Source organism: Taudactylus pleione, unplaced genomic scaffold (genome assembly GCF_031769625.1).
Source record: "Taudactylus pleione unplaced genomic scaffold, aTauple2 ptg000244l, whole genome shotgun sequence".
Taxonomy (NCBI): domain Eukaryota; kingdom Metazoa; phylum Chordata; class Amphibia; order Anura; family Myobatrachidae; genus Taudactylus; species Taudactylus pleione.
The window spans coordinates 1,795,001-1,820,283 of NW_028284646.1; the positions used below are offsets into that span (position 1 = coordinate 1,795,001).

The 25,283-nt window shown below is 44.1% G+C and overlaps 1 protein-coding gene across 1 annotated transcript in view; it reads right to left on the bottom strand.

Annotated features, from left to right (window-relative positions):
* The window catches only part of LRRC1 (leucine rich repeat containing 1), a 197,550-nt gene that overhangs the window by 55,895 nt on the left and 116,372 nt on the right, over window positions 1-25,283 (bottom strand). The window contains exons 5-6 of the mRNA XM_088479671.1: window positions 10,295-10,351; window positions 7,722-7,785 (exon numbers count right to left, since the gene is read on the bottom strand). Of these exons, the coding sequence (XP_088335797.1) occupies window positions 7,722-7,785; window positions 10,295-10,351 (121 nt within the window). The remainder of the gene's footprint in view (window positions 1-7,721; window positions 7,786-10,294; window positions 10,352-25,283) is intronic.

Genomic DNA, 25,283 nt, shown 5'->3' on the forward strand with positions numbered 1-25,283 from the left:
GGTAAAACAGACAAGGTGGGACAATGCAATAAGGCACACATGACCAAGTGATCCGTTACATATTCCATAACTTGTGAAATGTTCCTCCTTAATGGACTTGTCCAGGTCCAATTAAAGAGCAAATAAATCCACTGTTTGGAATGAAGCATTTCTCAGATACGGTGTGAGAGGGAATGCATGTGAAATAATTGTATCAAACTAAATAAATCTACCATACACTTTCACTCCTCTGCAGCAGACGGTCAGGTTAGGAGCAAGGCACTTGTCTAACACAGCAGATACACACACAGGGGGTTCATTTATAGCTGGGCTTGAATGTACACAGGAAAAGATGCATCCACGTAAAAGCCTACTTACATGTATATGTTGTGGAGGACATATCTCGACATGTGGGCAATTAAAAAAAACAGGTGTAACAGGTGTGTATACTTATGCCATACTGTCGCCTCCAGATGTAGACTGACAGTGTTAATAGTAGATGCTTAAGTTGCACTACCCTTTTTGTACACACTGTAATAATCTAAGAAGGTGTCATATACAAAAGAGAATATGGTCCTGACAGTAATCAATAAATGCGAAATTGCATTTTCAATTTAAAAAATAATTAAATACAAAATATTAAAAAAAGTAAAGATATGGTAAGAACTTACCCTTGTTCTGACTTTTTCTACGAGGTTCATAGGGTCCACAGGGTGACCTTGGGGGTATAGGTGATGCAGAGTCATCCGGGCACCTTACGCAGTAAATTCTTCTCCCAGGATACAACGGGTCTCCCTCTATACCCAGCCCAAGGGCCGGAGGCTCCTCAGTTACGTAGCAAGCCAAAGGCCGGAGGAGGACAAAAGAGAGAAGAAAGTCTGGAGCACACTAGAATCACATTCTCACACAGAAGGAGTCGGAAAACCAGTACCAGAACGAAGCCCAACTGAAGCACAGGTGCGTCAGGGCGGGTACCCTGTGGACATCGTAGAAAGAGATAACAAGGGTAAGTTCTTACCATCTCTCTACTTTTCTACTTCAGGATCCATAGAAGATCCACAGGGTGACCTTGGGGATTCCCAAAGCAGAAACCTCAGGGGCAGGGACGCTCCTGTGCAGAAAGGAAGCATCCTGAGTGGCAAAGGTATCAAAAGAGTTATACCTCAAAAAGGTCTGAATAGAAGACCACGTGGCCGCCTTACAAAGCTGTACAGCTGAGGCACCACGGCAAGCTGCCCACAAAAGGGCCCACAGACAGAGTAGAATGAGCAGTAACAGAGGGCGGGACTGGAAGGCCCTCATGAATGTAAGACTCACAGATAGTAATTCGAAGCCATCTAGCCAAAGTTTGTTTATTGGCTGGCCATCCTCTCTTGTGGAAACCATAAAGAACAACAAGGAGTCCGATTTCCGGAGAGAATTGGTACGATCCACATAAATCCTGAGGGCACATACCATATCCAATGAAGCCACCCCGGCCAAGAGGTCTGGGGAATCAAAGGCCGGCACATTAATTTCTTCATTAATGTGGAAACTAGAGACCCCCTTAGGAAGGAACCCAGGGCGAGTTCGAAGCACTGCCCTGATCCTGTGAAAAACTAGAAATGGGGAACAACTAGAGAGAGAGACCCTAAATCGGAAAGTCTTCCGGCGGAAGCAATGGCCAGAAGAAAAAGTCTTGGCAGTAAGCCATTTGAGATCCACTGAGCCCAGTGGTTCAAAAGGAGGGCTCTGGAGAGCCTTAAGGACAACAGTCAAATCCCAAGGCGCTACAGGAGGGACAAAGGGAGGCTGGATACAAAGGACTCCCTGCAGAAAAGTGCGGATGTCAGGAAGAGGAGCAATCCTTCACTGGAACCACACTGAAAGGGCCGAAATATGGACCTTCAGCGTAGCAAGGCGGAGACCAAGGTCCAAACCCACTTGCAGGAAAGCCAACACTCCTGCTATCCTAAACACCTTTGGGTCATAACTTCTAGGATGACACCATTCAAAGTAGGTATGCCACACCCTGTGGTAAATCCTGGCAGAGGCAGGTTTTCTTGCTCGGAGCATGGTATTAACCACAGAGCTAGACCTTAAGAGGGATGTCTCAAGAGCCATGCCGTCAAAGACAGATGACCTAGATCCGGGTGGAGGCAAGGATCTTGAGACAACAGGTCCGGACATTGAGGCAACAGCAATGGAGTGTCGATGGAGAGACTATGAAGATCTGAGTACCAGAGTGCCGGGGCCACGCTGAAGCGACCAGCAGGACCATGCCTCCCTCTTGTTTGACCTTTCGAAAAACGCAAGGAATAAGGGATAACGGGGGAAACAGGTACACAAACCGAAAAGACCACTTGACTGACAGAGTCCACCAGGAAAACCTTGGCATCCCTTGCCCGGGACCCGTACAGTGGCAGTTTGTGGTTTTGTCAAGAGGCTATAAGGTCCACGTCTGGAAGGCTCCACTTGTCCACTAAGAGCTGAAACACTGCTTGGTGAAGAGATCATTCGCCGGGATGCACGTTGTGATGGTTGAGGAAGTCCGCTTTCCAATTTAGCACTCCTGTAATGAATACCGCCAATATGGCTGTTAGATGGCCTTCTGCCCATGTCAAGATGCGTGACACCTCTGTCATAGCTGCCTAACTTAGAGTTCCCCACTGACTGTTTAGGTAAGCCACCGTCGTGGCGTTGTCTGACTGCACCTGCACGGGTTTTCCGTGAAGCAGCAGCCTGGCTTGCTGCAGGGTCCTGAAAACTGCCCGCAGTTCCAATATATTGATTGGTAGCGCAGATTCCTCTGCGGTCCACCTTCCCTGAAAGGAGTGCGGACCTGTCACTGCGCCCCAACCCCGAAGACTGGCATCCGTCGTCAGAAGGACTTAGTCCGTGATCCAAAAGGGACACCCCCTGGTGAGGTGGATTGTCTGTAGCCACCAGGTTAGAGACAGGCGTACCTCCGAGAGCACCATCATTTAAGTCTGTAAATGATGGGGAAATCCGTCCCACTTGGAGAGAATCGATTTCTGCAGAGACCGGGAATGAAACTGGACATACTCCACCATGTCGAACACTGACACCATAAATCACAGTAACTGCATCACTGAGTGGACTGATACTCGGCGACTGTGGAGGTATCTGCGTACCTGTGGCTGCAAAGTGGAGATTTTTTCTGCTGTCAGAAAAATCCTTTGCTGTTGTGAATCCAACAGAGCTCCCAGATGGAGCATCCTTTGAGACAGAATCAGTGAGGACTTCTTCCAAATGACCAACCACCCATGTACCTGGAGCACAAATATCATTACCTGCAGGTGGTGGTGAAGAACCTCTGGGGACGCTGCTACAGTAAGAAGTCGTCCAGGTATGGTAACAGGCGGATCCCCTGCAGCCGCATATGGGCTGCCATTACCGCAATGACCTTTGTGAATAACCGAGGTGCAGTTGCAAGGCCAAACGGTGGAGCCTGGAACTAGAAATGTTGTTATGACACAGCAAATCTGAGAAAATGTTGGTGAGTTAAAGTGATCGGTACGCATCCTGGATATCCAGAGACATCATAAAATCCCCAGGTTCCATAGCCAGTATAACTGAGCGTAGGGCTTCCATCCTGAACTTGGGACCTGAGATTGAGAATAGGACGGTAAGAACAGTTTGGTTTCTGGACTAGAAAAAGGCTGGAATAATACCCCGTTCCCCTATGGGACATCGGGACCGGTACAATGACTCCTGCCTGCAGCATGGATTGTACCACCTGTGGAATAGCTAAAGCCTTGTCCACGTTTTTCGACAGTCCTGTGAACAAGAATTGATGGGGAGGCCTTCTGCGGAAGGAGAGGGCATATCCCAGTGAGACCACTTCCTTCACCCAGGAATCCATGGTTGCCTGACACCAGTACTGAAGAAGTCAGCCTCCTACGCTGGGGAGCAGCTTAGTAGGGGCTAAATTAGGCATATCACTCTCACTGCCAAACGCCCCGCAATGGTCGACAGTGCTTTTGCAAAGCACTCCCATGGAGGCTACTGTTGAGCGGCAGAAGCCGCAGAGAGACCCGGGGGAGAGTAACACCGCAAACATAACTCCTCAGAGGCTATGTCCCCTGTCCCTAACACTGCTGTACATTTTTTACAGAGCAGCTTAGTAGGGGCTAAATTAGGCATATCACTCTCACTGCCAGACATAGTAAAGAGGATACTTTATAAATGTGACTGCGTCACAGACTGAGACGTTAGATGCACCCGCACAACACCAGTGCTATGGCTCAAAATAGCAGACTAGATACAGGGATAGCAAAAAAATTAATGACAGTTTTAGAAAAGAAACCAGACAGACAGCACTAGCATACAGTCACAGACAAATGTAGAAAAATTACAATACCTGCACTTAATGGCACTTACTTAGGTCAACTACAGAGACTTAGTGGTAAATTTACTAAAGTGAGAGTTTTTAGAAGTGAGTTTTAGAAGTGATGTTGCCCAAAGCAACTAATCAGATTCTAGCTATTATCTTCTAGAAGGTGCTAGTTAAATGTTAAGTAGAATCTGATTGGTTGCTATGGGCAACTTCTCTTTTAAAACTCACTTTAGTAAATTTACCCCCTAGCATCTAGTAGGACAAAAGTGCTACATACAATGACCACCATCCAGAGTAGAGGTATGTAGGGGGACCCGTACTCCACACCGCCAGACGAGATCTGCGACACAGCCAGGATAATGACCATCGAAGAACTCAAGGGGAGTGGAGCCGGAAGAAGGAAGCTGTCACAGCCGCGCCAGACCGCATTGGAAAGGCGCGCTGAGCAGCAGGGAGGAGCCAACTGTTAGACAGTTTAACCCCTGGGACGCTGGAGTGTTCCAGAACTCCAGTTCCAAGTCCCAGATGGCTTATTGTGGACGCAGGACTCAGTGCCTGGCCACACTTGCTGTCACCCCCAGCCCTGGAGGAAAAAGACAGCGACTCGGCACGCAGCACCGTGGTGCGTGTCGCTTACCTGCACCCGTAGCGTCCAGCCGCAGTCTAGGGATCCTCTGGGGTCTCTGCTAGCCAAGACCCCAGTGGCCCGCCGAGGACCCCGGATCAGTAAAGGCGTCTCAGCACCAGAGGGGTGATGACGCGGCAGTGCGATCTTCCACTGGACTGTTTGCGATGACCGCACTTAGAAGAATCAAATTTTCAGGGGCTGTTAGTAACAGCCCCACTGCATGTTCAGTAACCTGACACCGGCTGAGCACCCAACAAAACTGAGGAGCCTCCGGCCCGGGGGCGGGGTATAGAGGGAGACCCGTTGCATCCTGGGAGAAAAATTTACTGCGTAAGGTGCCTGGATGACTCTGCATCACCTATACCCCCAAAGTCACCCTGTGGACCTTTTATGGATCCTGAAGTAGAAATATTTAAATATCCTTTAACAATTCAAATGGGTTTCTTTTCTGGAGTAGTCCAAATGGAATTAAGTAAAAGGAATAGACAGCTAGGATGTGATACTAATGATTTAAGCGCAATCAATAAGGGCAGTCAAAAATACAATCAGCCAATCAGAAACAGCTATAGTTTGCTGCCAAAAGAGATCATCATTGCTCCAGCCCTCAGGTAACAACAAGAAGACCACCACTGATAAGTTGCATCTGCGGATACATCCACGTCTCGTTGTGGGATTATGTGAGCATACCTTCATTGTGCTCAATCTATACTAAACCGCCCCCGTCCATTCCTCATTCTGCCTCTACTGCTATAAGGGGATGTAAGTCTATTAAAATGTATGTATGTTTATTTGTAGACGTATTTTTGGTGTATATGCATACAACAGAAATGCATATCTTACACAAAAAAACGGTGACGTATAAATTAGGGATGTGCAGGCTCGGATAGGTTCGAGTTTGCACGTGGAGTTCGGATTTTTCCCTCCAAAAAAACGGAACTCAGAACGAGGCAAAACGTCATCTTGCATGGACGAACATCATCATTCCTGGTCTTTTGTCCAGGAATGATGATGTTCGTCCATGTAAGATGACGTTTTGCCTCGTTCTGAGTTCCGTTTTTTTGGAGGGAAAAATCCGAACTCCACGTGCAAACTCGAACCTATCCGAGCCTGCACATCCCTAGTATAAATACAATTATAAATTATGCCTGTGATGAAAAAGTCAATTTTTTCTTAAAGAAGTGGGGCCTGATACAGAATATAATGTCAATATATATGTGTCTCTGTAGGAAGGTGTATCTGTATAATGTCATGCTAAAGTCTAATGTGAGGTGTCAAAACACTTAGTGTAGTTCTTTGATGCTGGGATGAATGTTAGTAGGGCTTTCCTTCCCATAGCATCATAAAACTTGGTGCAGCTGGGCATAGAAAGGACCTTACTTTGAGCTGTATAAGTGGTATCAGTTTGCTGTCCAACAACTTTAAACAGTCTGGGTGAGCCAATCAGCCACTCTCTGTGGGGAGGGTTAGTATTTCTCTCCCCCCCCCCAGGGGGGGTGAGGGGGGAAATAGCTGGGCACACAGGCATAAAATACAGGTTCACTGGGCAGAAGGGGTGATTCTCTGCTTGAGGCTGTCGACAAGACACAGGGCACCTGAATTCGTCACTGGAAAGGCCTCATCCCAAAGCTGTTCTATCCATCGCAATCTGAATGGTTTGTTTTCTCCCATTTGATTATTTTCTTTGGTTTACTTGAAATTGTGATTAACTGTATTTGTGACTCTTTGTAACATCCTTATATCCCTTGACAGTACATAAGCTTTGAAGATATTTCTTGAACTAAACTAAACTAATTTTATTTCTTGGAATCTGTGTTTTTATGACCCAAACGCCTCATGTTTGGCATGTTACCTATGTTTAAATGTTGATAAGTTGTGTGTTCAGGTGAGAGCAGAAGCTTGCCTTACGCTTTAGCATTAAATTGGTGTTCTGCTGGTGGCAGATACTGGAGTAATAACCACACGCGCTGAGGATACAGCGGCGACTCTCAGATTGTCGTTTCTGGGAAAAGTTGCCACGGCGGTCCGTGACAATGCCCAGAGTTCCAAATTTTCTTTATTGAAATGCATGGTGTCATTTTCTTGGGGGCAGGGGCAGGGCCAGTGATGATTACTGCTTTTCTCTGTACATCTGAAACAGATCCCACGAGGACACTGGCCTAGCAATGTGGGAATGATTTCACTTGTATGTAATTAAGTACTAAGGTAATCCTGTACTTTTTAACAAAGCTGCAGTAAAACGTTAGGTTAGTAAAAAAAATATGTATTTTAATTTCATTGTTCATATCTAAAAATTTCACTTATGGGAGTTAGTTGTCATTTAAAGCAAAATTTATGATACGATGACTGAATTTAAAATTTTACAAATGGAATAAAGATGTTAATCCCACTTAGCTATGAACTTTTATACTTGGCGCATTCTTTCACATGGGCCAAAATGACAGCCACCTCCTTATCAGACAGTTGGACAAGTGGCAGGGAGATTTAAATTAGGAGCAGACTGGCATTTCGTGCTTCCCAGAATCAGAGATTCCCATTCATAATGAAATACTGGTCCAAGAAGAGGACCTCAAATATACTACTGTGGAGAAAGAAAGGATTGAAGGCACAGGTTGAAAAAGAATAAAACATGTACACACATTATATATATATATATATATATATATATATACACACATACACAGTGTATTTAATGATCATTCTCCTTCATCACAGCTTAAAACTGTATCTGCACAAACAAGACACAGCATAACTATATTTAACATATAATTGTCTTACCAAGTTATAGATTTCATTGTTTCCTAAGTCAAGCTCTTCCAATCTATGAAGCTGTGAAAGAGATCTGCCAGTAAAGAGAGAACAGAGAATCAGTAGAAAACAGAACACAGGGCTACTTTGTAGAAGGAAAATAGCATGATTGGTCTTTATACAAGAACAACAAAGTACATTGTGTTAAAGGCTCCACATAATGTTATATCATCTGCAAAATGACAGAAGCTGTACAAAAGCCTATGAATTATGGGGAAGGCGTGTTGTACAATGTGTATATAGATGAATGGCACATGGGTGTAGGACTGTTTTGACAACAATTAGTGCCTCATTTACAGAGGTGTTACATTTATTATGACGAATAGTTTATTAATACAATAAACATACAGTCAAGGGGCATAAATATTGGGACATTGACAGAATTTTCATATTTTGGCCTCTAGACTTTCAGATTTAATTTGAGGGCGATTACATCCAAATCAGGTGAATGTTGTAGGAATTACAACGGTTTCTATATGTGCCTCCCACTTTTTAAGGGGCCAAAAGTAATGGGACAAACTAAACAATCCTAAATCTAACTTTCACTTTTTAATGCTTTGTTGCAAATCCTTTGCAGGCAATTACAGCCTGAAGTCTGGAACGCATAGACATCAGCAGACGCTGGGTTTCATCCCTGGTGATAATCTGCCAGGCCTCTACTGCAAATGTCTTCAGTTCCTGCTTGTTCTTGGGGCATTTTCCCTTCAGTTTTGTCTTCATCATGTGAAATGCATGCTCAATCGGATTCAGGTCAGGGGATTGACTTGGCCATTACATAACATTCCACTTTTTAGCCTTAAAAAACTCTTTGGTTGCTTTTGCAGTGTGCTTCGGGTCATTGTCCATCTGCACTCTGAAGCGCCGTCCAATGAGTTCTGAAGCATTTGACTGAATATGAGCATATAATATTGCCCGAAACACTTCAGAATTCATTCTGCTGCTTTTGTCAGCAGTCACATTATCAATAAATGCAAGGGAACCAGTTCCATTGGCAGCCATACATGCCCACGCCACGACACTACCACCACCATGCTTCACTGATGAGGTGGTATGTTTTGGATCATGAGCAGTTCCTTTCCTTCTCCATACGCTTCTCTTCCCATCACTCTGGTACAAGTTGATCTTTGTCTCATCTGTCCATAGGATGTTGTTCCAGAACTGTAATGGCTTTTTTAGATGTTGTTTGGCAAACTCTAATCTGGTCTTCCTGTTTTTCAGGCTCACCAATGAATTACATCTTGTGGTGAACCCTCTATATTCACTCTTGTGAAGTCTTCTCTTGATTGTTGACTTTGACACATACACACCTACCTCCTGGAGAGTGTTCTTGATTTGGCCAACTGTTGTGAAGGGGTTTTTCTTCACCAGGGAAATAATTCTTCTGTCATCCACCACAGTTGTTTTCCGTGGTCTTCCGGGTCTTTTGGTGTTGCTGAGCTCTCCGATGCGTTCTTTCTTTTTAAGAATGTTCCAAACAGTTGATTTGGCCACACCTAATGTTTTTGCTATCTCTCTGATGGGTTTATTTAGATTTTTCAGCCTAATGATGGCTTGCTTCACTGATAGTGATAGCTCTTTGGATCTCATATTGAGAGTCGACAGCAACTGATTCCAAATGCAAATGTCACACCTAGAATCAACTCCAGACCTTTTACCTGCTTAATTGATAATGAAATGAGGGAATATCCCACACCTGTCCATGAAATAGCTTTTGAGTTGATAGACCCATTACTTTTGGCCCCTTAAAAAGTGAGAGGCACATATAGAAACCGTTGTAATTCCTACACCGTTCACCTGATTTGGATGTAATTACCGTCAAATTAAATCTGAAAGTCTGCAGTTAAAGCACATCTTGTTTGTTTAATTTCAAAGCCACTGTGGTGGTGAATAGAGGCCAAAATATGAAAATTCTGTCAATGTCCCAATATTTATGCACCTGACTCTGTAGACTATTCTAGAATGGGAGTGCCAAGGCTAGTGAAAATGTATTAATCCATAACCGTATACTAACCTTTCATGTAGATTATACAGAATTCAGAAATAGCTCATCTAATAAACACTTCTAAGAGCAGAAATGCAAAAATATGCTTCAATAAACATTATATTATTAGATCCATTTAATACTCTGCGGTGCTCCAATCTTAATAACCTAACCCGTATCAATCTTCTATATTCTAGTTTGTTCAAATATTCTCATTATTTAAGCCAAAGTAAATTACTGAAGTGGCTTTAAAGATGGAACTGCATGAACGTGCCCTTTAATGAGATCCTCAACAGTGTTTGGTGAAGTGCTTCCTCTTTACACAATTATGTAGTTATAAATCACTTTGGAGTGACAGTTCAACAACTTATTTACTGCAGTATTCATGAATATCCACTTCAATTGCCAGGATTTAAATGCTAAGCAAAACATAAATGCATACATATATAAATGATGGTTGTCTGTCTCTTCCTTGTTATATACCATAGGTTCCGAGAATTTATTTTAAAATATCAAATGTTAGACAACAGAAGTATATAGTCCCCAGAAGCCATTAACTTACTCTGGTAAATAGGTCAATACATTTTCTCTCAACTCTAATGAAGCCAGGTTTGTTAGGCTGAAAAATAAGAAACAATTTATTGTCACAACAGCAAGTATATAAAAAATAAGTTTAAAATAGTGACCACAATTCACAGTGCAAGTTTAAGTATATCCTGAAAATATGAAACCTCATCCATTTAGACTAACAGCACCTGTCACGCAGCATACTGCTGTCAAACTCTAAGGGGTATATTTACTAAAGTGTGGGTTTTTAGAAGTGGAGATGTTGCCTATAGTAACCAATCAGATTCTACTTAACATTTATCTAGCACACCTTCTAGAAGATAGTAGCTAGAATCTAATTGGATGCTATGGGCAACATCTCCACTTCTAAAAACCCGCACTTTAGTAAATATACCCCTAGGTATGTCTTCCTTGTATTCTAACAGTATAGAAAGTGGTGGGGCTAGTGCACCAGAATCTGAAAATGTGGCCTCACTCTGGGGAAGTGATGAAAAACAAGATTTATAGTACTTACCAGTTAAATCTCTCTCTCTGACTCCATCTGGGGGACATTTCAGCACACATGGGGTTAGAGTGGTGTTGAGTCATCAGCACTTATTGAGCTACATTATTAGTGGTATAAAAGCTCCTCTTCTCTAACCCCCCCTCGCAGTTTGACATTAAGAGACTGAAGGATAAGCTGAAGACTAACTTTTACCCATCTTACTCCTACATTCAACCAATGAGGGAGGGATAGAAGTGTCTCCCAGATAAAGCCAGAGAAAGAGATTAACTGGTAAGTACCATAAATCTTGTTTTCTCTTCCTACATCTGGGGGACACTTCATTACACATGAGGATGTACACAAGCTGTCCCTTTGGGAGGCACATCAATAATTATCTGAAATTAAAACTTTTCATCCAAATTCAGATTCACTGGACGCAAAATCATGAAAACTGTAAAATTTGGCGAATGTATGGACTGAAGACCATAGAGCTGCCTTTACATAACTGTTTTGCCAGAGCCCCATTCCGTGCTGCCCATGAAGAATTAACTGAGCGAGTGGAATGAGGCAAAATCCAATCTGGAACAGGCTTACCAGCCACATTATAAAAATGCATAATCATTTCCATAAACCATCTGGCTATAACCTGCTTAGATGATGGCCAACCTCTCTTCTTAGGGTCATAAAGAATAAGAAGACTTGTCGGGACTGAATCTATCAGAAAGACAATTAAAAACTTTTAATACTTTGACCCATCTAGCAATGATAGTTTTTCCTTGACGATAGTGATCCCTTTTTTTTTTTCCAAAGCAGTCAAGACTATCTCCTGGTTTAAATGGCAATCAGACACTACCTTAGGTAAAAATAAGGAATGAGTACAAAAAACTGCAGTATCTTTATGGATGATTAAATATGGAGATTAACAAGATAACGCTCCCAGTTCTGACAACCACCTAGCTGTTGTAATGGTTAGGAGAAAGAACAAATTACTATATTACCCATTTAAGATCCATTTCCTCTTCCGGTTCAAATGGGGGAGCATGAATTGCTATCAAAACCAGGTTTAAAACCCAAGGTTCTATGGGATGTTTGTATGTTATATGTAAAACCCCCCGTCACTAACAGTTGCTGCCAATCTGTGTGCGATCACGCAGGATCCATACTGCACATGCTCAGTATGGGTCGGCGCCTGTGCAGATTCCTGACCATCAGGAATCTGCATTAAGCTAAGGGCCTTAGTTCCAACACATTGATAGGAAGCCTCTTTTCCCTCTGGGACCATGGTCCCTGAAAATTGCAATTTCCCTTAATCGCTTCCAATCCCCTGAAACTGGCATATGTGGCAAACACTAGTCCAGTCCAGAGGAAGAAGACTTCTGTCCTTGTTTAGGTTTTCCACCCGAGTCCACCATCTGAGAAACTGTTTTGTCTCTGTTGACAGAGTAATGAACTGATTTGCCAACTGTTGGCTGGATCTTGACCAACCTATTAACATAATGGAATGAATTCTTGTGTACTGAGTCATCTCGAATGAAATCATCATACCTAGCAGTTTCATACAAACCAGAACTAACGAACTGCTGAGCCCTAGAATTCCTTTCGACTAGCTTCTGTATATTCCTGATCTTTTCCTGTGTCAGAACCACTCTGGCCAATTCTGTGTCGATTCTTAGACCCAAAAATTATATAATTTTTCTTCAATTGATAATCCAGCCATGGAATTTTAGTACTTCCAGTGCCCTTCGGAGAACTTTATGAAGTATCTCTTCTGACTCTGCCTTGAACAGCAGATTGTCTAAGTACTGATCCATTCTTATTCCTTCTTTCCTTTGAACACCTACCATGACTGCCATAACCTTTGTAAATACTCAAGGAGCCATTGCTAGCCCAAATGAAAGAGCCCTGAACTGTAAATGATATTCCCCAATGGCTAACCTTAACAGCTTTGGATGGCCCTCCCAAATAAGTATATGGAGACAGTTTGCATGTATAGACATCAAGGATGCCTGTCAATCACCTCGTCTGCCTCCATCCCATTTATGGCTGACCTTCTAGACTCCATCCTGAATTTGTCTCTCTTTAACTTTAAATTCAGACTTTTCAAATTTAAGATTGGTCTGCGACTCCAGTCAGGCTTCTGAACCAGAAAAATATTGGAATAAAATCCCCTTTTTCTTTTGCAACTGGGTACAGGGACAATTACTCCCAAATCCAGAAGACCCTTTATGGCCTGATCTAGATCTGCCTACCGGCCACCCTGATGTGAAAAACCTTACAGGAGGGACCCCCAAAACATTGATGACATAACCTCTTTGTACAATCTTTGTAGAAGACTTTCTCCACCTGTCTCTGCATGACATTAATCAGGCACCTACCCGAGGGATCTCCGGGTGTATGCCCAACCCCGTCAAACTCTTGGAGTCTTTTTAGTTTGTTCTTTTCACAGCCAGTTTTACCTCTGAAATGAAACTCTCTGGTTGAGGAAAACTGTATTTTTCCCTAAAGAACTTATTATTCAGTTGTTTGAATGATTGGCGAAAAAAATCGAATCTTTGTCTTAATCTTTTTACTGGTAAAAAGGAACTCTTTCCCCCAATGGCTTCTGAAATTCTTTTATCTAATTAAGGTCCAAATAAAAATCTATTATCAATAGGCAACTGCTCCAAAAATCTCTTTCTGGATCTGCCTCCCATGCTTTTAACCACATTGGCGCCTTCCCATCACTGAGTCCTCTTCTCTTTGACTGCATAACCACAGAATCTAAAGCAGCCTCACTTAAATACTCTGCTCCTACCCTGTGTTGCTCAGCTATAGATAATAACTGAGACCCAGAAGAACCCGATTGCATACCATCCACCTAGATTTCAATCCACTTCTCCATAGCCTTTGCCACCCAAGCAAAAGCCAGACTAGGCCTGAAGGCTGCCCCTTTACGATTTCCCTGATCTCTAAGAGAATAGGTAGAGGTAGAGCTGTGACCTTAGATAATCTAGCTCTAGGAAAATCCACCATCTGGGGTTGTTCTCTAAGCCCAAATATCCTTATCCGGGATGGGATCCAAAAACTGAAACCTGCGTGGACACTGGAATTTTCTTTCAATATTTTTCCATGGTTCTGCAATAATCTCACTCAATTGTATAGACGTAGGAAAAAACAGATTTTTTTTTTCTTAGCCTTTTTAGGTCTAAACAATTCAGTGGGCACACTGTCTTGACCTGCTTTAACTAGTTCCTCTATACCTTGTACACCCACACTGTCTTCTATAAAAGATACTCCATGTTCTAAGTCAGAGCTATCCAATTGACCCTCCTCTTCTGAGGAAAACTCTGACTCGGAAAATCTCGTCTCCATTCTCTGTCTCTTACGATACCTAGTCCCTGCTGAAGCCAGCATATTTTCAAAAGACAATGAAGTATTTTCTAAACCTAGGGCCATTCTTTCCATGGTTCTAGACCATGAAGGAGCCTCATGTATTTTCTGTAACTGATACATCTTGCTCAATTTTGGAAATATTTTGCTTCGACACAAATTAGATAATTCTTCTCTCATAACTGAGGCTATTGACAGTGCAAATGATTTGACCCAAGCTGGCTCTTCCAAAGAGCCATTCCAAATTTCACGTTAATGCATGCTTACAGAAGGAAATCTTTTTAACACTGAATTGGTGGGCCCCTTCTGTGTGGCATACTATGAATGGGGGCTATACTGTGGGGCTTACTATGTGGGACTACTATCTAGCACACTATAAATTGGATTCAAGAGATGGGCATGTATCGGAGTCTGATAGGCATAGAAAGGGCACGTGGGGAAATCTAAGGGGCATGTGGTCTTTAAAAATGTTCATACATTTTGGTTGGGGATAACGATCTAGCTCCTAAAATTTTAAGATGGCTCCTAGATTTTAGAAAAAATTGTTGAGCCCTGTCCTAATGGAGGCAAACATATGCTATAGTCAGGGAAATGCACTAATTAAATGCTGCAAATGTACACAAGTGTGGACTGTGAATAAATGTCATATGTGAGGGGGAGTCATGAAATATATTTTATATGTATGTGGGGGTATATAATACGCAAGGGGCATGTATGTGTGTAAAAACTAATAACTAATATGCTAACTACCCATTGTATCTTTAGTCACGCATAGAGTTTCATCAAAAAGTGCCCTCCTCTGCGACTAGCACCCTGCCCTACAAATCAGTGAACACTACCACCCCCAATCTACATTGAGATATTGCCTATAACACACAGAAAGTAGTATAGGAACCACAAAACAATCTCCACATATTTCTGCTTCGATACACAGAGTCTGGGAGCAGGCGAAGCAGACTCTAATGAAAAACTGAGGGGGGATTAGAGGGGGAGGGGTTTATCTATTATAGAAATGGAGAAAAAAAAAACCACATAAAACAGCCACATAGTATAACATGCCTATAGGCGGTGGTGACTGAAGAGAAAACTTAAAAGTGGCAGTAAGAAAAACAAAGTGAATGACATCTGACAGTATTACAATTGAAGTAGAAGTCAGAATGGCATATCATATACTGGCCCACTTAAACCACTGCCTATAAGCTTTTTCTTTTTTTAATGAGAGAGAAAAAAAACTGCATATACAAATAGCCTACGCGTAATAAGAAATAGCAATTTGCAATCAACTTGATTAGAAAGGGATACCTGTAGATTGTTATGAGCAGGACCCTCTTCCTTCATATAATTTTTGCAATCAGTGTCTCTGAACCAGTCTGCTGTATCATCAACTGGGGTAAAGGTTAAGCCAGCACTGGTTTCTCGTTATAGTGACAATGGGGCCTATGGGCCTGATTCAGCAAGGATCACAGATGCGATTGCAAAAGCGATTACGCATGCAGTCTCACTGCGATCATATGCTAATCCACTGCAATCGGTATGCCGTCGCAGCACAACATAAGGATGCCCACTGTACCTTGAACACATCCGCAATACTTAGCAAGTCTGCAAAACTATGTGTAACATCGAGTACCATCGCAGCCTCACTCAGACTTGCACAAGGTCAGACCTTACTCAGAAATTGCTAACCTAGTATGCAGTGAGAGCTCAGACTAAATATGGCATTGCAGTGGTTAATTTATGCACGCCCCTGAAACAATGTTCAAACTCACTGGCACGCCTGCGTTTCGCCGACCACCCCCTCGTCACTCTGCGATGGGTCTTCGGTCCCGATCGCAATGGAGTGTTCGCGCACTGCGATGCATACGCAGTGCACAACAATTGGCCAATTGCGTAGGTAATTGAACTTGCGATCCTTGCTGAATCAGACCCTCTTAGTGTTCACTCTAGCTCCGGTGGCAGACAGGGCGCCGGAGCTAGAGAGGGCACTTCCACGCGCACCCGAAAAAGGGGGCGTGGTCACTGAAAAGGGGGCATGTCTATAAGACGCGTCCTCTTTTCGTCACTCTTGGGGGCGTGCCCGGCACTTACGGACACGCCGGGCAGCCCCCAAGCACTGCTGACAGGTAAAATAGATGCCGGGCGCCGCACATTTCCCCACCTGCGGGACACTTCGATCCGCGGGTGAAGACGGCACCTGCAGACTGTCTTGGCGGGGCGCTACCTATGTATTAATAATTGTAGCATTGCCGTGATCAGTCCGTATCACGACTTTCATTTATAATTAAACTTTCACTGCTATGTACCAACTGTAACTCGCAGAGACAGCGGTTATGAAAACAGTTGCCCCTACAAATTACATCCCGGCCATATTGAAGTAGTCTCTCACATTTTCGAAAGACTCCACCTGAGAATCTGGCACTGCATATGCTCAGTGTCAGTTTCCAGGACCGGACGGAGGCTGTGGGAGAGGGATCATAAGAATGCCTCCATAGACATAAAGTGGCTTAGGATGGTGTAAAATTACAGAGCCAAACTTCAAACTTTTTTTTCCCCGAGTTTGGTACATAGGGGTCAGACCCTAGTCACCATTAATCTGTGGTGCTCTATAAATAATGATTATGGTAATAATGCCAAAATGTGGTATCTTATGCTAATGCAGACAAGTCTAAAGTGTGGGTACACACCTGACAAATATCTGCAGATCGAGTGATCTGCAGATACCTCTGCAGATGATGGTCGTTCATACACACTGATGAACTGGGGGTGGGTAGAGGGCATGGTCTAATTGTGGGAGGCATGGCCACGCCCCCTTTGGAAAAAAATTCCAACGCGGCGCTGCGCGTTGGGAGGGGGGCGCTGTGTGCCCCTCAGCCTTGTGCACAGCCAAAGGGGGGCGCGATCAGTATGATCGCTCCCCCATTTGGTATAGGAGACTGCCTCGGGCTGCTGCTTTAGCAGCCTCGGACAGTCTCCCAGTGCAGCCCAGCACACAGCAGCATGTGCTGGGCTGCTGTGGATGGGGAGCTGTGCTGGACCCAGGTAAGTAGTACCCCCCCGCGGCTCCCCCCCCTCTCTGCACCCATGTACAGGCGATCGGCTGATCGCCTGTACACACTTGCCGATGGACAGATATGACTGCAGACATATCTGTTCATTGGCTGTACAGCACAGCCAATGCGATATGTCTGAACGACATAGTTCACAGACATAACGTCTGTACAAACTGGCCGATGGGGGCACGATATATTGGCCGATCAATTGATGGGCCAATATATCGGCCAGTGTGTACCCAGCATTAATATGTAACTACTATATTGTAGGTCTTTAATTGGAAGCTTGAAAAGATTGGGATAAGATCTATATATGTAGATCTCCTCTTCGAGAATACTCTAACAATGACAAATCATCTGTATCATTTGAGAATTTATAAAGAAGAAATTTATAAAAAAAAAAAAAAAAAAACCAGCACAAGATCTTCATTATGCTCACCAATTAAAATTTCCGAATCCATCTGTTCTTCTGAGAAACATAGTACAGGTTATCTAAAGGAGAACTCAATTTTTTTTATATAAATATCACTCCATAATGTATATATGAACTATATTTTTCTCTTTCCATTTAATCACAGCATATAACTCTTCAATATAACATTTTATATATTAAAAACAAAAACTACCATTCCCCTTTAAAAACACACAGAAGTGCCAATGTTTCAATTAAACGTCTTGTTGCAAAGTTCATGACATTGTGTTCAAACCACTTCAGGATGTCTACCGAGGCTACACAAGTTCATTAGTGCCAGACTATGGTTTTCCTAGAGAAGGATTGATATTTAATAACAATCTTGGAATTCAACAGACCGTTTAGTGATTTATCTATTTCTATACATAGCAAAAATGCGCACACACACACACATCTCGCTCTCATAAATATAAATATATATACAGTGGGGCAAAAAAGTATTTGGACAGCCACCGATTGTGCAAGTTGTTGCACTTTAAAAGATGAGAGGGGTCTGTAATTTCCATCATAGGTACACTTTAACTGAGAGAGACAGAGTCTGAACAAAAAATTCCGGAAATCACATTGTATGATTTTTAAACAATTTATTTGAATATTCTTCAGGAAACTAAATATAAATATAATAAATACACCTACCAACCAGCAAGAATTCTGGCTTTCACAGACCTGTTACTTCTTCTTTAGGAAGCTCATCTATCCTCCACTCGTTACCTGTATTAATGGCACCTGTTTGAACTGGTTAACTGTATAAAAGACACCTGTCCACACCCTCAAACAGTCAGACTGCAACCTCTCCATCATGGCCAAGACCAGAGAGCTGTCTAAGGACACCAGGGACAAAATTGTAGACCTGCACAAGGCTTGGATGAGCTACTCGACATTAGGCAAGCAGCTTGGTCAGAAGAGATCAACTGTTGGCGCAATTATTAAAAATGGAAGAAATACAAGATCACTGACAATCTCCCTCTACCAGGGGCTCCATGCAAGATCTTACATCGTGGGGTACCAATGATCTTGAGAACGGTGAGGTATCAGCCCAGAACTACACGGGGGGACCTGGTCAATGACCTCAAGAGAGCTGGGACCACAGTCACAAAGGTTACCATTAGTAACACATTACGTCGTCATGGATTCAAATCCTGCAGCACCCGAAAGGTCCCCATGCTTAAGCTAGCACTTGTCCAGGCCCATCTAAACTTTGCCCGTGACCATCTGGATGATCCAGAGGAGGATTGGGAGAATGTCATGTGGTCAGATGAGACCAAAATATAACTTTTTGGTATAAACTACACACACCATCTTTGGATGGAGAATGATGAGTGGCATCCCAAAAACACCATACCCACTGTGAAGCATGGGGGTGGAAACATCATGCTTTGGAGATGCTTTTCTGCAAAGGGGACAGGACGACTGATCCGTATTACGGAGAGGATGAATGGGGACATGTATTGTGATATTTTGGGGAAAAACCGCCTTCCCTCAGTAACAGCATTGAAGATGCAACGTGGCTGGGTCTTCCAGCATGACAATGACCCCAAACACACCGCCCGGGCAACTAAGGAGTGGCTCCGTAAGAAGCAGTTCAAGGTCCTGGATTGGCCTAGCCAGTCTCCAGACCTCAACCCAATAGAAAATCTGTGGAGGGAGTTGAAAGTCCGTGTTGCCCGGTGACAGCCCCAAAACATGACACATCTAGAGAATATCTGCAAGAGTGGGCCAAAATACCTGCTACAGTGTCTGCAAACCTGGTCAAGAACTAGAGGAAACATTTGACCTCTGTAAAGTAACCTCGGTTGGCAATTACAAAGTATTGAGTTAAACTTTTTGATTGTACAAATACTTTTTTTCCGAAAGAATATACAAATAAATTGTTTAAAAATCATACAATGTGATTTCCGGAATTTTTTGTTCTAATTCTGTCTCACACAGTTGAAGTGTACCTATGACGGAAATTACAGACCTCTCTCATCTATTAAAGTGCAACAACTTGCACAATCGGTGGCTGTCCAAATAAATATATATATACATTAATATATATATATATATATATATATATGATATATATATATATATATATATATATATATATATAATAAACGTGACAGCGTGTCTATCTGTTCTTTATGCACAGCCACAGTTTTGGACCTAGCTCCACCAAATTGGCACAGTGGTGCAGTTTGACCAGGATTAGATTTTTGTCTAGGTTTGCATTTCTTCAGGGCCACACACTGTCACACAAGAGTAGCATTGGTGAGAGTAGTGTTGTCTCAAGATGTTAAGAATGGAATTTAATAGGTGGGTAGCATCATAGGAGAAGTCTTGTAGTCATATTAATAGAGAGTAGTTGAGGTGCAGGTCAGATATAGATCTAAGACAGTGGGCCTGATTCAGAGCCGGACGCTATTTGCGCTCGCTCAGAAAAAGGGGCCGGCTATTTAAATTGAGCGCTCGCTCTTTGCAGTCTGTTGAACCTCTCTATGTCTGAGCGAGCGAAACATGCGCTCGCTATTTTGTAAAGACGCCCCCTGGCCGCTCGCATCATACGTCATCTCCGCTATTTATTTGATTAATCGAGTACATCGGAAGGGAACTGCTTGCAGTGCTTGTGGTAGGATTTTCCTACTGCAATCATGCGAACAGTTCAGGCTAAGAAACAACCAAGTGACGTAGTCGATGACGCTGCTTTGTTAATTATGCACACCCTTAAAACGCCCGTTTTGACCGTTTGGCACACCTGCGTTCGGAGCTCCACTCCCCGTTTTCAAGCACCTTCCCGTTACCACCCACAAACGTGTCATCCTGTCACTCAGATTAGCAGGCACTCGCTATTTAGCGAGCACTCGATTTCCGACCGCAATGACTGGTTGGCGCATGCGCATTACGACCCATACGCATGTGCAGATGTGCGAACATCGCTCGGAGCTTACGAGCGGCTCTGAACCAGGCCCAGTGTGATGAAAGCATTTGCAAGATGAGGTTTGGATTCTTGAGGCTACGAGGAGCCAGTGTAAGGATTTGCAGAGTGGAGTGGAGGAAGTGCAGTGAGAGAGGGAGGGGAGCCAATATAGCAGCATTTAGACTGAAGGGTAAAATGAATACCAGATAGGATGGTTAATTTTGGTTGCATCTTCAGTAAGAAAGTGCATATTTTAACAATATTTTGAAAGTGGAGGCAACAGAACATAGAGATATTGGATGTGAGGGCAAAGTCTAGATTGGAGAAGATGGTAGAGTCTAGGGCAGTGTTAGGCAAAATGATTCACTTCAGGGGCTGCATTGGGCCGCCCTCTAATCTTAAAAATGTTACTCTAAAAGGGGGAGATATAATTACAGAGGTTTACTCTACAGAAGTAAACTTTTCTTTGCAGCTTCAGGAGCTGTGTGGACAAGTCTGCAAAAAAAAAAAGGCACCCGCGAGGGGAAAACCTGTTAATTTCGCGTTTTTTGCGGAATCAGTGGGTTGGCACGCATTAACCCCTGGTTTACCGTACTGGGAAAATGGTATTTAATTGAGCCCCAAGGTTAATTGAATTCCCCCTTTATTCTAAGTTGCAAGTTAACTTAATACATTAGATCAATGCAAAAACACCTACATTAGATCAATGTAATAACATATCAGCAGGCATTTTAAATAAGCATTACCAGCTCTAATAAACATATATGACAGCAAAGTAGAAATATTAACAGTTATGTAGACTTACCTTTGTTAACTATTTCTTCAAAGTCCATAGGATCCACATGGATACCATGGGGTGTGTGGAAGGGGTGATCCGGGTACCAAACTGTTAAAGCTTTAGCTCCTGGGATGTACCGGTCCTCTTCCACATATATCACGCCCCCAGGCAGATAGTTTTTGTAAACCAGCCCAAGGCAGAAGAAGGAAAGAGGAGAAGGAAGAACAATACACTCAAGAAACACTCTCCCAGAAGATGAAGGAATCAGTGATCAAGAGAAAAAATACCAAATGAGATCAGGTGCATCAGGATGGGCACCCTTTGGATCCTATGGACTTCAAAGTTAACAAAGGTAAGTCTAGCATAACTCCATATGGGAACCACAGAGATACCATGGGGCTGTCCCATAGCAGTTTCCCCTAAGGGTAGGAAAGCTCCTGAGCAGAAAGGAGAATCCAACGCCCAAAGGAAGCATCCTGGGAGGCAAAGGTATCAGTCGTAGAACCTGAGAAAGGTGAGGATGGAAGACCACATAGCCGCCTTGCACAGTTGTTCTGCAGAAGCGCCACGTCAAACTGCCCACGAGGGTCCCACAGACCGAGTAGAATGTGCTATAACCCTGTTTGGAACAGGAAGATTAGCTTGAGTGTAGGCCTGAGAGGGACTGTTATGCAGAACCATCGAGCCAGAGTCTGTCTGTTAGCTGGCCAGCCTCGCTTGTGAAAGCCGTACAACACAAGGAGAATCTGATTTCCTAAAGGAATTAGTACGATTCACGTAGATCCGAAGAGCATGAACCACATTCAAGGAGGCTTCACCTGCAGAAAGATCAAAGGACTGGAAGGCCGGAACCACAATCTCTTCATTCAAATGGCACCAGGATACCACTTTAGGGAGGCCAGCTCTGTCCGGCTGAAAAAAAAACAAGAATTGGGAGCAACAGGAGAGTTCTGCCAAATCAGATACCCTGCGGGCAGAGGAAATAGCGAGGAGAAAGTCTTCACTGTCTGCCACTTGAGGCCTACGAGTCCAGAAGTGCAAGCGTAGGTGCCTGTAGAGCCCTGAGAACCAAGGACAAATCCCACAGAGGCACAAAAGGAGGTTGAAGGTGGAGAACACCCTGAAGGAAGGTTCTAACATCAGGCAGGGGAGCAATCCTTCGCTGGAACTAGATTGACAGAGCAGAAACTAGAACTCTAAGGGAGGCCAGGTTGAGTCCGAAGTCTAACCCCAGCCTGGAGAAAGGTAAGCACCCGGGAGACTAAAAACTGTAGGATCATAGCCTTTGGGGGAGCACCATTGAAAGGAAGAGCGCCAAATTCTGTAATGAGCGCCAAATGTGACCTGCGGAAGGCTTACATGCCCTGAGCATGTCTGGACCACAGAGCGAGAGAATCCCTTGGCTCTTAATAGGGATTACTCAAGAACCATGCCGTCAAAGAGACGAGATAGGTCTGAGAGCAGGCAAGGACCCTGTGCAAGTAGATCCTGCCGTAGAGGAAGTGGAAAAGGAGTGTCTATGGAGAGATTCCATAGGTCGGTGAACCAAAGTCACCTGGGCTAGGCTGGGGTATATTAGTATTACCGTGCCACCCTCCTGCTTGAACTCTCTGGAGGAGGGAGATTGGAGGAAGGAGGTATGCGAGATTGAAGTCCCACCTCATAGCCAGAGCGTCCACAAAAGCGGCTGGGTGTCTCTGGTCCTGGACCCGTACCTGGGGACTGCGTGGTTGTGAAGTAAGGCTATGAGGTCTACGTCTGGCATGCCCCATTTGTCCACCAGGAGTTGATAGACATCCGGGTGGAGAGCTCACTCTCCGGTGTGTATGTCCTGAAAGTCAGTTTCCCAATTGAGGATTCCGGGTATGAACACTGCCGAGATTGCCAGGAGATGACATTCGGCCCAGACTAGGATGATTGCCACTTCCCGCATGGCTGACCGACTTCACCTGCCTCTCTGATGGTTGAGGTAGGCTACTGCAGGCCTTGTGCCTGAGTGAGTGCTCTGTACACTGCTCAGAGCTCCATAATGTTTATGGGCATTTGACTTTCCTGGGTTGTCCACCATCCCTGAAAGTTATGATGACCGATTACCACGCTCCAGCCGCGAAGGCTGGCAACTGTAGTGTTAAGTTTCAATTTGGAATCCAGAAAGGGGCAACCATTATCCAGATGGGACGTCAGTAGCTACCATGAGAGGGAAAGCCGATCCTCTGGAGAGAGGATCAGATGATTCTCTCCCGGTGGAATGGGCAGTATCAGTTGTTGAAGGGGCCTGTAGTGGAACTGGGCGTATTTCCCCATATCAAAGGTAGATACCATGGACCCCAGGACCTGCATTACTGAGTGAATGGATACCCTTCGATTGTGGAGCAAGTTGCGCACACGCAAGTGCAGTGCCAAAATTTTGTCTGCTGGCAGAAAGATCCTTTGTATTCGAAAATCCAGGAGTACTCCCAGATTTACCGCTGTGTCGGAGATAGGGAGGACTTTTTTCAATTGAAGAGCCAGTCGTGTGCTTTCAGGCAGTCCATGGACAGCTGGAGATGGCATTGTAACACAACCGGTGAATGTGCCAAGATTAAGAGGTCATCTATGTATGGCAAGATTCTGAATCCCTGGCATCTGAGGTTGGCCGCCATAACTGCCATTATTTTGGTAAAGACCAGAGGTGCTGTTGACAGACCAAAAGGCAGTGCCCAAAACTGGTAATGTTGCTGCAGGACAGCAAAACATAGGAACCTTTGGTGGGTTGGAGTAATAGGCACATGCAGGTATGCATCCTGAATGTCCAGAGAAACCATGAAATCACCAGGCTCCAATGCCAAGACAATTGATCGAAGAGTTTCCATGGGGAACTTGGGCACTTGGATAAATTTGTTGATGAATTTGAGATTCAGAATAGGCCAAGGAGACCCACTCGGCTTCTTAATCAAAAAGAGATGGGGAACTTGTACAAAAAAAATTGCTGGGGAGGAAGCCTCAGGAAGGTGAGGGCATACCCCAGAGGTCACTTCTCGGACCAGTCTGTCGTTGTTTGATGCCAAGAGTCAGAAAATTGAAGAAGTCGGCCTTCCATCCTGGGATACCCCAGGAGGAGGTACACCCCATCAGGTGGAGGATTTGTCGTAAGAATTGGAAGCTGGACGTCTGGCCGACCAAGACTGCTTGGATCGTGGCTTGGTGGTCTGAGAGCACTAGACTGCCTGGAAAAGGAGTGTCTTCTTGCCTTACCCTGGGGGGCGAAAAGGACAGAGAAGAGGACAGCCTAGGCTTAGGAGCAGCTGCTGATGGCAGAAAGGAAGATTTCAAGGCTGCCACGTTAGCCAAGATTTCGGCCAACTCTGCGCCACACAGCCTGTCTCCAGAGAAGGGTAAGGATTCGAGTGCCTTCTTTAATCCTGTGTCCACCTTCCAGGACCATAGCCAAAAGGACCCGGCGGGCAACTACCGAAGTTGCAGATGCCTTAGAGGCAAGGAGTCAGTATCCAACACAGCTTCTCCCAAATAAGTGGGCACTTCCTGACTATGGGATATGTAGTCCAGTTGTTCCCTGGTAGCATCTGATAGCAGACTCTCTTCCAGTGCCTCAGTCCATCCTTCGATAGCCTTAGCCACCCAGGCCATGGCCATAGCCGGCCTAGTGATAGTGCCAGAAAACGAGTAGACTGACTTGAGACAAGTTTCCAGTTTTCCATATGTGGCATCTTTAAGGGAGTATGTCGATGGTAAAGGCAGTGTGGAGTTCCTAACTAAGCATACCACATGCGAATCAACTTCCCACTGAGTACTCTCCCTAGTATGGAGAGGGTAAACAGACGCCAATCTTTTTTGGACCTGGAACAGTTTGTTAGGAGTACCCTAAACTTCCCCCCAGATCTCAGTAAGCTGGTCTGAATGAGAGAATTCAGCCATAACCACCTTTTGACATTTAAACA